The sequence below is a fragment of the Sinohyriopsis cumingii genome, chromosome 9 (genome assembly GCF_028554795.1).
Source record: "Sinohyriopsis cumingii isolate HCF-2022 chromosome 9, ASM2855479v2, whole genome shotgun sequence".
NCBI lineage: Eukaryota > Metazoa > Mollusca > Bivalvia > Unionida > Unionidae > Sinohyriopsis > Sinohyriopsis cumingii.
In genome coordinates this window covers 83,673,054-83,686,591 of record NC_142969.1, presented here as the reverse complement: position 1 = coordinate 83,686,591, position 13,538 = coordinate 83,673,054, and the positions used below count along the sequence as shown (strand labels likewise).

General features: G+C 31.7%; 1 protein-coding gene across 1 annotated transcript in view; it reads right to left on the bottom strand.

Moving 5' to 3' along the window:
* LOC149792145 (uncharacterized) overlaps positions 1-13,538 on the bottom strand; it is a 41,194-nt gene that overhangs the window by 24,953 nt on the left and 2,703 nt on the right. Inside the window, exons 2-3 of the mRNA XM_089969351.1 lie at positions 8,436-8,627; positions 6,046-6,153 (exon numbers count right to left, since the gene is read on the bottom strand). Of these exons, the coding sequence (XP_089825477.1) occupies positions 6,046-6,153; positions 8,436-8,627 (300 nt within the window). The remainder of the gene's footprint in view (positions 1-6,045; positions 6,154-8,435; positions 8,628-13,538) is intronic.

Here is a 13,538-nt window from a genome sequence, read left to right as displayed (position 1 = left end):
ATATGCAATGCATGACCTCAATGGCATATGATGGAATTATAATTAAAGCTTTATCGTATAAGAAGCCATGCTATTTAATATAAATGAGTTGAAAGAGTAATAAAACAAGAGAGAGAGAAAAGTGATATGGGGCACTATTAGTTCTAAAGAAAGGTGAAGCAGCATATGTACCGATCGGTACTCTCATTAACTTTCGTTTACTTTCCTAATCTTGTTAACACATATGTCTTCAGTTTTCGCTGTTATTGGATTTAAAATATCCAATACTAGTTGTTAGCGCAGAAGTTTTAGATGAATTTAATGATATTTAAAAACATAAACTACGTCTAGAGTCTTTGATGAATTAACACTCAAACTGATAACATAAATCGTCACCCAAACATTATCCTGACATTTCGTACACTTTGTTTCCAAATATGAAATTTTATTCTCTCAGTTAGTTTCAACAGGCAACTAGACATTTTAGGGATGTTTTACTTTAAATTTTCTTCTAAGTAGGTAAATATTTTAAAATTTTAAATAACGTAAATTCGATCCTTTCATAAACAGATAACCACTCCATTCATGCAATAATTTCAAAGGACGTTTCATGGCACCACTATGTCATTCGTATTAGTTAATCAAATATTTTCTCTTCCGACTTTTAAGGACAAGTGTGTATATATCGTCAGGAGAGTCAGCATCAATATCTCAGTACATCATTGAAATACCAAACTTGACAATTCTTGTCCAGTTCCACTGATATGTGATACTAATGTTACTCATATGCATATTGAAAGTGACGTATTGGGGATGCCAGCCTAATTATGCATGTAAAATATATAGAATGGAGTATTTTTTCGTAAATTTCATTTTCCTGTAAATTAATGTTACCTTTCTTCCATTAGAACCAGATTCTACCATCTTGAGATTTCATACACATAAGCAAACATTTATGTAATAATATAGCAAAATAATTTCAACTACATATCTATGGGCAAATTAAAGCTTCTTCTTCTCTTAGTAGATTAAGTCTAATAGTTTTGATGAAGAGCACGCTTCTTTGTCTAGCACGATTTGAGCAGAAATCGCCTAGATGCGTATAATCATTAAGTACTTTTAAACTTTTAAACTTTGACTATTTAAACAGAATTGACCCTGCTTGATGAGTTTTATCATGCGAAAATTTCATTCGAATTATCGCAACTGTCAATTGTTTTAAAAGACGTTCACGCAGAGGAAGCATTATATTTCAGTTTGTATATATAAGGCTTTACATCTCTTCCGTTTCCTAATGCAGGAATATAGCTTATCGCAATTACTTTAGTCATTAAATATAGCTTTGTCAACGTTCCTATATAAAATGGAGTAATGTTTGTGTTTCATTTCTAAACTTGTCCATGATCTTCTAATTTTGTTCTGGTGTACTAGAATAAACTGTTTAAAGTTTATGGATGCAATACTGTTGTGAACATGAACGCATTAATTCTTAGATATATTATATCATCTGCCATTTTACATTTCTCTTTTATTATATGTGCTAGTTATATGCTAAATACGATATTGTATATTATATTCTTAACCAATGACATTTACTTCCAAACCAATGTCTGCTACACCAAGGCTAAAGAACAATTTGAAGATTCAAGCGGTTGTCTCGCATTTGCTCTGAAACTATGTGAAAGTTTGTTAGCGAATTTACTTTTAAAAAGCAATAATCATTGTTTGACTCTAAAGTGACGCTGAATTTCACAAATAAATATCATACGAAAACAGGGGTCACTTTAAAGTTAACATCGGTGAATATTTGATGACAGTCTTTCAGGTCGTTTTAGAGTAAGTTCTGTGTTAGAAAACAAAAAGCTGTATAGAATTTGCCAATAACGAAGGCTTGTATCTATCTATGTATCTATATATATATATATATATATATATATATATATATATATATATATATATATATATATATATAATAACAATACTAATAATAATAATAATAAACGCATTACCCTTCACTCATTTTGACGACATCACATAATATGAACAATACTTTAAAAGAATTTTACCTTTCCTTAACAGCACCTAACCTCTGCAACTGACAAAGAATAAATCTTGCCATACTACTCACAAGAGAGGAAGATTAAAGATTAATTTATAAATAGAAACCAAAACTCGCTATGTTTCTTGATAAGTGAATGAGAAACAACTTATCCAAGTTACCGTTAAGAGGAAACTAAGAAAATCCTTCTTTATCATCTATCTGCATTTGATCAAAGTTAGTTCCACTGAATCAGTTAAAGCGTAAATATGTGACAAAGTTCTAATCTGATCAAATAGTATGGTTGCGCATGCTAAGCCGTCATCTTCTCTTTATTATATTTACTTATAAAATTCAATAACATTATTTTTGTGATAAATGTTCTGAATCAAAGTATGTCACTTCAATAATAAAATGTATTGACATGTCAAGATCCAGATAATGATTCATAAATATACCTCAGCATGAAAGAGTTCTATATTTTAAAGCAACACCTATGATGATACCTTTGCCACGATTAACGATTAAATTATATTATTTCACCAGATAGCATAGTCACCGGATAAACGCTTTATAAGTAATATAACTGTACATTATATGATTTTGTTTCCTTTTGTAACGTTTTTGTAATACAGATTTAAGTGCTATAATATTATCTACGAGTGTAGTATCTGTGTTTGATGATATACGTTTGTGAAGTAATATACGTTTTCAAATTTGACCAGATTGCTTTCCGTTTAAACGATTTTTGGAAGGGTTTTCCTATATGAATACAAAAGTTAAAGACAATGTTGTTATTAGAAAGTATGACATTTAATCTAGGGAAGCCTTGTCATTTATAAATGTTCAGTTGTTCTATGTCTCTGTCGTTTCTGCAAAAGAAGCAAGGGGCAGTTTGTGTAGTCAAACTGGGAATCAACCTAAATAATAATATTAAAAGTACGAGCTTTGTGAGATTTTCTACGATAAAAAGTCAGGCGAATTTCTAAAACTTGATGCGCGTCAGACAAGTAACTGTCTTATCATCTTCTAACTCTTTAGCATTCTATATTCTATCTAAGTCTGCGATTATAATCTGCATAATATACTTCTAATAAAAGTATGTTTAAGCATTTTGATAGATATTATTATATTTGGCAATTTATATACTTTGTAATGAATATTTTTAATATGAAGACTCCAAATATATCAATTACTAAATGCAAACCCCAAATGATTATGACAGTCTACAAAAGCAAGTGATTGTATTTGGAACTTCAATCTGGGTACGTTGTACATTTCACTAAAGAGTTAAGTTAGTTTTTAATAGGTTGCAGCTTCATAGTCAATGAGCTGACCTAGTCACTTCGTGTAACTCAACTGTGCGTACGCATTGCATCTATTGCATACTTCTATGAACATAATATAACTAATTGTGGTCAGCACAATGGATGAAGAACATACTTTGATCATCAGAAATCTTATCGATATCGACATAAGAATCAAAATCGATCCTAGTACTAAACTCTGTGTCACAACAGCTAAACCAGAGTAAGTCGTTGTTTATAGAACAACATGTTTATTCTTTGGGAGAGAAAATTGGTAAACTAATCAATTAAATAAATTCAAGTTTCGATATATTTATGTTTATGAACAAACCATTTGTACCAAACTTTGTCAAATGCCTTAGATAATAGGAAAATATTATACACGTCTTCTGCATGAAAAGTAATATGTCACTTATTTATCAGTTGATACACGGATGAGTGATTTCAAAAACGAGAGACATATATTTGTAAATAAAATAGGTTCCCTCCAATGTTTCCGTGAATTTGCCTACACAGATAAAACATGAAACGTGTCTATAAATAGTATCGTATTTTAGTAGTGGTATTTGTTTTTGAAAAAGAAAACTGAAAAACGTTATCATTACGAGATCTGTACCATACAACACGTAATGATTTATAATTGATGATTCTTAGAAGTTGAAAGAAATTGGCTTTTCCTGCTTTTAGGGATGACCTAAGGGTCAACACGCATTAAACAAACCAGTTTTCACACATAGTGCAGAGAAGCTTGAGTTGTGCTTCGTATGAAAGCTTTCTGAACCTTTGGTTGAAACTGTGTTAATAAGTAAGTTATAGATGATCATAATGTTGATGGTACCGACAATATATATATATTCAAGGCTAGTTCGTTACAATACGCAAGATACTAGAACATGGCATTATCGTGTGAAATAGTAGAAGCAAAAAAATGTTACACCGTGTATACTGGATTTAGCCTGGTGACAAATAGTTCTCAGCTTCCAAGGTAAAATGGAAGACAGTATGTGCAACTCGTGGCAGTTCAGTTACTAGGCATATGCATTGCACCGATATGTATTATGTTGCCTCTTTTTATTAAATATGGATGAACTCTATGCCAAAAATACCATAAAATATATTCTTAATTCATCTCGCTGGATGAATAATTTCTTTGGTAATTCTAAGTCATATAACAATCATTAAACTTATGTGGACAATGTTACTGTTACTGTTATATCATTATAATTTTAATTATATATTTTCATGTTGTTACAATGTAACATTAAACTGTTGTTTCTAAATATTTAAATCATTCAAGAGACGTGGAGGATCTTTGTGAGGATGTATATTTTATATCTAGATAATTAGGCCCAGGTATGGATAACGATTGTAGTGGCAAAGGTACTGGAATATCAAATTAATCTACTGAACAACAAACGTCTAATAGTTTTCAAATTTCCTGCTTAATTGTTAGACGAAATTTAATTTAAATGTTTTTTAAAGATACACAAGACTCTAACCCATTGTCATTTATTTATAACTCTTATGAAATTTTATCAATAGGTACCTAATGGCCTTGTCACATGCAAGAGATAACATTCTGTTTTAGATTTCACTGTATCTACTTAATATGATCATGAAGGTTGCAGGTATGGTCAAAGTCTAAGCTATTGAACTTGTTCAGGCAATATTTCATAAAAAAGTTTATATATATATACTCATACCTATAATGCTATGTAATAAATTGAAAAGGGAGCTGTTCCGTTGCTCAAATAAACAGTGGTTTCGAGCTTGTGATTCCTTGTCTGAGGGACAAGGGGCACTGGTGCTAATGCTGAAAAGGGTTGATTATAAACGATGATTGTTGTACGACCAATAAACTAAACTATCCTTGATTGATTGACATTTGCGACAATGTAAGGAAACAAAATGTTAACTGTAAGGACTGTATAATATTATAAACCATACCATATGGTAACGGTTAATAAACGTAGTGTTTTTTGGGGGATGCAATTCGAGATGTAGTTGCTTCCATATTTAATTTCTAAACTAGCATATCTGTTATGGATAGCAAAGCGCACGTATTGTTGGCATTTGCTACATTCAAAAATGAGTATCCCGTCTAGTCTTCGTATTGTTCCACAACAAACACTTACAAATGTACCATCTAAAATTATATGCGAAACAGATATCCTGTTTAAGTCCATGACGTGTTTTAAATTTTGTACATGGGTCTAACACAACAGAACTAATCTGTACCAGATTCACTCTAAACGGGTATGTTTGGACCTCTTCATACATGTATGAACATAAAATGTAAAATTATACATACCGTTTTTAATTCGTTGATTAAAATTTGTAATTGTTTGGGTGTAAAGTTCACCATATTTAGTAAGAAGGTTTGTAGACAGGTTTAAAGACTTGTAATAATTATACAATGCTTTTCAGTGGAGTTACCTCACACTATACAAGTAAGAATAGTGAATGTCCATCAATGAGTGAAACATTAAATGACACTGACAGTACATTTAACTTAGGCTACCACAAATGACAGTTATGATAGGGGTCTGAATCATTTGTATTTGTTTTGGGCTATTTATGAATATAAAACAAATATTCTGAACAAATGTCAAATGGAAATTTTATAAAAGATTGGCAAAGTTTATTGTATTAGATAGAACCATTATAATTAAAGAAATGCTTGAAGTTATATAATAGGTATAGCTAAAGATTATTTCTTACCAGATTCGCAAACAAACTTTAGATATTCTTGACATCTGCTACATTCAAATCTGAGTCTATCGAGTTCTCTTCTTACTGTTCCACAGCAAACACTTGGAAATGTGCCTTCTGAAAGTATATACGAAATAAGATATGCGGTTTAAGTCGATGGAGAGTTTTGCATATTTTTACATGTGTCTAACACAATACAAATAATCTGTATCCGTTTCGCTCTAAATGGGCATTTTTTGCACCTCTTCATACAAGTATGCACATAAAATGTTAAATTATACATAACTTTTTTACTTCCTTGATTCGAATTTAGTTTGGATGTAAATTCAGAATTTGTTAAGAAGATTTGTAGACAGGTTTAAAGACTTGTACGAATACTCTCATGCTTTTCAGTGGGATCACCTCACATTATACATTCAAGTAAGAAAACTGAATGTCAAGCAATGCGTGAAACATGAAATGACATTGACATCACATTTCACTCAGTCTGCTACATATGACAGTCATGATAGCGATCTGAATCATTTGTATTTGTTCCGAAGAGAGTCTAAGCTAACTTTGATAGAGAGATACATGGAAAACATAAAATAATCATTCAGGAATTACTTGTCATTAAAGTACTATGGCAAGGATAATGGGATTGCGGTGAAATGTTCACTCTGATATAACATCAAATTCCTTCCATTAAAAATGGAAAGTATCACCATATTAATTTTTACCTGAAATACATTTACAGAAAACGTATAAAACAGATTCCATGGTATAACAATGCTCTCACCACATGTATTTGAAGATGACACATGGTAATATATGAAAATTATATCGATTTGGCCACCAGCAAGCGTTTGATTTGTGTGGAATAATTGTTTAGTGATATTAATGTTTTGCTGTTAATATGTCAAACACGCATTACAATTTCACCCTGATATTTCCAAATGAAAAATTAAATCAGGTGACTGTTATTCACCAGAATCTAGTGTATTGTTTGTGTCATATATAGTTTGCTATGAGAACACAGTCACACAACTTTATAAGGATTGTCCAATTCATATTTTTTCTAAGGCCAATAGCAGACAGTAAATCATTTTCTAATTCTTAACATGTTGAAATATGTATCCTGTCGCATCCATGTATTGACTCTATAACCCGCCTCTTGCGGCAGTAGTGCCCATCGTGTGGCCGCAAGTGTTATCTCGGGGGTTAAAGTTAGTTGCATATCCCACGTCCAGTAAATACATATACACTTTTATAATTGAAATATGAACATTATTCTAAAAGGAATCGGTGTGTCTCTCTTTTGTAAGTATACACCAGGGGACGATGCCAGTTGCGTATCTGAATGCACTTTTAATGAACATTAGATACACCTTTGAGGGTATCATAATAGATTTATATGTGATACTCATTTACTGAGCTTCAGTATGGTAAGGGTGGATCCAGGTTCAAAGACTGTCTGCGTACATGCATTCCTCTTCAGGCTTATTAGGTATAACACACTAGGAACTTAAATACACCTTTAGGTCTGACCCCGTAACAAGTCTCTGATGCCAGAGAGTCCTCAATGACCACCGATTGGGTTCTTTAAAACAGCTTTCTACCATAGAAAATTGATTACAAAACATGCAGTCATATAGAATATTTCAAGTGTTTGTCTTGATAGGTCCAATGGACCTTGCATGGATCTCTCTTCATAGGATTGGTTATATGCACATTTTAGGCATAATGCAAAATAAAAACATGTAGTACATTCATAAACGCTACACGGGTAATGATTTACAATTGTGTTATGGATAACTAGAAAACTAATAATACACAGTCGGTAAAATAACTCCAACGAGCTATTGTTTCTTAATATGTAATGCAAATCCAATTTAATTTAACATTTGATTATGTCTGTCTTCATATATCAAAGCGATACTAGCTCACAGTTGAATATCCTTTCATTAAACCGTGTCGTACGTAGGTCATTTGAATTAAACGAGACATATTTTCAAGTCAATATACCTGACATAACTTCTAGAATAGGTATGACTTCTTCGCCATCATTGAACTGTAAGAGTATAGTATTATAATATGCTCTGTATGACGATAAAAGGTTCATCACTTTTCACATTTTGCGACACTTGTTCAGACACATTTGATTTTAGCGAAGGATACGGATGAACATCGAACATGTATAAGATATATGTTTTCGCATTGTAATGGTTCACTTTGATATTTTATTTAATAGAATTTCTACGTATCTTTTAACAAATGTAAACTTAAGATCAAGATAAAATATGATACGAACAATTTATGTAAAATAACAAGTTAAGGTAACACACGTAATGTTTTTTTTCCATGTAACCCGTACCTTTTATGCTAATATAAAGTGATAGGAAAGAACGGTCTTTATTTACCAGTATAATTTGTGTTATGCTCATAAGTGGCTCCAGTCCAGAAGCATTCATTAGGACTCCAGGGAATTTGATCTGCTAACTGAAGGCCTAGTCCTGATATTCTTACACTAGGCAACCTTTCTTGTTTTTCTTTACATATTTCGAAAGCTTCGTTCCATTTTGATTGGTTGTCGGAATAGTAACTGCCCGTATCTAAAAAGAAGACATCTCCAAGACTATTGTAATAATAATAATAAATATAACATATATTATATAAGACCAAAAGGAGTCTTGAAAAATGACCAAGAAAACGAAAACTGTTGTACACTTTCTTTGTATTGACGGTCTAAATTTGTGACTTTTATTCTTCTATTTTTGTAGTAGTACTTGATACATCAAATTAATAATTACATCTTTACCGTGTATCACATGCCAGATATCTCTAACAAATATTAATAGATTCTGCATTAATACAGTCTCACGTGCATACGATTAAGGATGTTGTGATAGCAATATAACGAATTTCGCATCTGAATAAAAGGTACATTTTTTTATCCCCATCTCTCTGTCTCTGTTAGGACAAAACAAGGGGATATGTGTTCTTATCATTTTTGCTGACCATTTAAATTTATTGAATCAACGATTTATCAATTATGCATGACAGTGAAAATGAGCTTAGTAAATGCTACTTTTTATTTAGGAACTCCTATATCCATTTATACTTTATTTTTATGTGGCTCCTGTCGTTCGTATGTTATTTATTTAATCATTTAATTATGTTTTACACTCTATTTGCTTTCGCATTTCAAACTATGTGGGATATACCTTTACTGAAGGACGAAACTAAACCATAGTAGCACATAATGTATGTAAAGCTAGTATAACTATTAAGAACTACCGACTTAAATGAAATATAAACAGTGATCAAACTAGATGTAGTATGTCTATCCAGTACATAATTAAATACATTTACAAACCTATGAGATAAATGTAACATATACCTTTCATACGTTTTTGGTGTCAAATCCATCTTAAAAAACGAAACATTGTCATTTTAATTTGATGAAGAAATGTAACTAGAATAAAGCTAGTGCTCATGTTCAATACATATTATCACAAAGGGTTTTCATAAGTTGATTACTACAGCTAAACACAGATTCAAATAAATCTTATTTATTAATTTAGAGACTTAGACACTTGAAGACTGCACAAATGAAATTTAAATTAAAAGTTTGCGTAAGATTCTAGATCGTGGCAAATGTAAATAAATACAATTTCATTTTGCAGACTTTCTAATAGAGCTTTGCTCTATTTATACAACTATGACAATGTCGTTGTCATTAATCCTAATGTGCAACTTGTATGTCTTTTAAAAATAAATAGAAATACACGTCTGGTGTTAGAGGGAAATACATTATGGTTTTTGTGTTTTTGTTTTATATTGTGAGATATTAACTTTCAAATACGAAATTGTGGATCATTTTTTGACACAAATTAACCCTGAAAAATAAATAAACGGCTGTTGTTTATACTGACATTGTTCTCTGGCGAAACACGTCGGACTGAGACTGCAGAGACGACAGAACCTAACAGAAAATTGCGCAGCGATCGCTTGTTGCTAAAGCAGTTCCACCTGTGAGCATTTGGAAATATAATGAAAGGGTCAATTTGATTCCATCTTTATTAGTAGCTGTTCTACATTGACCTGAAAAAGGCTTACGAATTCCTTAAGGAATGCTGGAAACTTTGGCTCCCTGGTAGCGACATTGATGATTTGCTCTCTGCAATAGCAAAATGCGTTCAGTACTGCACAACACGTTTTTGGTTTGCATGATTGTGTCTTCGTTTCTGTGTAAAGAAATACCGATCGCTAAATTTGTTTAAGTCAGCAGCCTTGCAGGAATATACAGTGGGACAATCACTCAGACAACACATTTCATAAGCTAGTACACTGGATAGCGCTTTATTTCTTTAAGGACAAATATTCATTCGGATACATGTAATTCATTCTGAGAACTGATGCATATAATGTTCGCAGAAACGACAGTTTCGGAAAGTTATTTATGCGAACAGATCCACCAGATTTGTATAAGTGTTTTCGTAATCATTCTAATACCGCGTTATCGTTTCTTAGGAATGATGTTGCTTCATATAGGTTACCTTACAAATACACGGTACTATAGCCAATCTTACACTCCACCTACTTCGTTTTAGGCACTCAAACCACAACATAACCCAGAACTTCACAAGATATCAGGCAGTTACTTTCACTCATGTAGGCGAGTCGTCATATTCGAATGCAGACGAGTTTTGTGATTATTTTTGCAGACCAAGATTGTCATTTGCTCTTTTACTTCGTCGCATCAAAAACATTATATTCATTCGCAATCATATGTATATCAAAAAAATCAAATAACAAACAACATCGCAAGATCTCTGGCAGTTACTTTTACTTATGTATGGGTGTCGTCAAACTCCAATGTAAACGAGGTGTGTAATGAATTTGAAGGCCAGTTGGAACCGGTAGATTGAGCATCAAGATTTTCATTCCCTCTTGTACTTCGTCAAATCAAAAACATAAGATGCATTTGCCATCATACGTGTCTTAGGTATATCTATTTTTGTAATATTTTCATGGCGGTAAATTGTAATAATTATCTACAGTTGGTCTTGATGTACGTGATTAGGATCTATTTAAGATATTAAAGAACGTGCAATTGCATAGGATCTAAAAATAGATGCTTATGTACATCTTTACAGTGACTAATTATAAAATTATTATCAACTTTTTTTTCCGAATTTTGGAACTTTTTCCACAGGACAGGTCTTGTTGTTGAACAGGAAATATATCGTGCTATTAGTGTATTAGATCCTTTTTTTGTATATTGCCCAGTTTTAGTTCTTTAGGTTTTATACATGATGTCCATGGACGATTGAAATTGTTAAAATAAACATTTCCTTTCAACATACCTATTTACTAAAAATACACTTAAGGCAGGGCAAAACATCAAAAATTTTCGTCCTGGAGATAAAGTTCTGTCTCTTGTCCAGCAAAAGTGAATCTTATTTGACGATAGAATGAATGCTTAATAGGTTTGCGCCGATATCCACAATCACCGTTTTTATTGAGATGGTGTGACAGCAATAAAAATGATAGCAGAGCCCGCGGCAAGTCTGATAAAATGTTACCAAGGCCTTTGTTTGATATCTTAGCGGCCGCTTCACTTTTGGCGCGTTGCTAGATAGGATCGAGCAATAAATCAATAGTGTGTAGACTCTATCACGAATACGGTTAAAGGACATTGTTGCATCAAAAGATATTAACCACGATAGCTTCACTGGGACGCTAAAACCTGACATTATCACTAACATTGAAAGGAAAGTAAATGATGGTAAACTCTAGATAATTCAGAAGTGCATTGTATTTCCTTGGATGATCATCATTATTACTTACTGTTTAGTGGCCTGAAACAGAACCCCATTCAAATCAGCGAATGTCAGTGGTTTGCACATTAAAAACAAAACACCTTGATATAGATTTTGGTGTTAAAAATGATCAGGCCTCGAAATGGTCCGTACTTTGAAACAATAATGTCAAGCATTTCACAGTGGTTTTGGAACTGGCTAAAGAGTCCCGTTGATATAAGCTTAAAAACGTCATGTTGTATGCTCGTTACAGATCGTTTCCTCACGTTTATACAATTTATTTCTCACTTAACTTACTGCATTCTATGCCAAAAAATTGTGTTCCTCGATAGGGAGGTATTCTTTATTTACATATCACTTTTTTTGAAGGCATCATTTTTTTGCGCTTATTTTTTTCTAAATTATGGTGCAAGTATGAAATCTATATATTCATTGATGATTTTGTCTTTTTTTTTTTTTTTTTTTTTTTTTTTTTAATCGCTTGCAATGGTTATTACCATAGTACGAAATAAAGTCTCCTTGGAAACAATATTCCTAGCTAGAGGCACGAATATATTTTAAATATGATATATTAAAATAATTTTTGGACAAGATATATATTAAGTTTCATGAACTAACAACTTGTTCATAATATACATTTCTAAATCCATAGCCTAGCAATTTGATTGAATTCATTTGTTGAATACGCTTCAGCAATAACCAATGACGTAAAGTATTTTGCACCCGATATCAATACTTTATTCATTATCGTAATAAGCTGTCAATCCTACTATTCTTATGCATTACTTGTATTATGGAAACAATACTTTAATTCAAAAAAGATTATGTTTCGTTGGTATAGTTAACAAAATAGCAACATCCTATTTCCCATCATTTCAAAAATTATAATAACCGACATCAAACTATATTATCTCCGACTAAATACACATAGTTTTGATTTTCTAAAATATTCACAGGTCAGGTGATCACCTTTAATAATATAACATTCAATGTAGATAACGCAAATGAAATCAGTCATGATTAATGCATCCGATACAACAAGTTTTCAATTTAATTTTATAAACCTTTTCATAGTTTATTTCGTAACATTAGTTCCTTAAAATCTTTTACCTCACTAAATGCTGGTAATACGAGAAAAACACTCATCGAATTAAAATATAAATATATCATCTTTTGTATTAGCGTTATTTGTATTCACAATATTCGTCTATTTTAGTCTCTAGTAATTATTACATTAAACTCAGCATGACTGATATTAAAGTTAGTTTTTGATCTTGTACAGATCTAATTTTAAAACAAAGATTGGTTACGAGAAAGAGTAATCTATCCAAGGACGATCGAAGTCTACATCTTATTGTAGTAGATAAAAAGGAAATGTAGCCTTAATTTGGTTAAGGTTTATTTCAGATTTAAAAGACATGTCCATTTAAGCATTAAATGTCAGTTTTACACTTTGCCGTAACCTGCAGCATATTAGCAATTTTACAATGTATGTTGTGTCTCTTTTGGACGTTTGTCTTAGTAAATATTTATTACATTTAAGTTTAAACAAAAAATATAATGGACACGAATACAGGCATGTCAAACAATTGTTATCGAAACTTTATTTCAAGAAAAGAACCTTCGTATCTGATTCATGTGACCTATCTATGCTCTATTGTCCAAAGCTAAAACTGAAATTAGTTAAACTTAAATTAA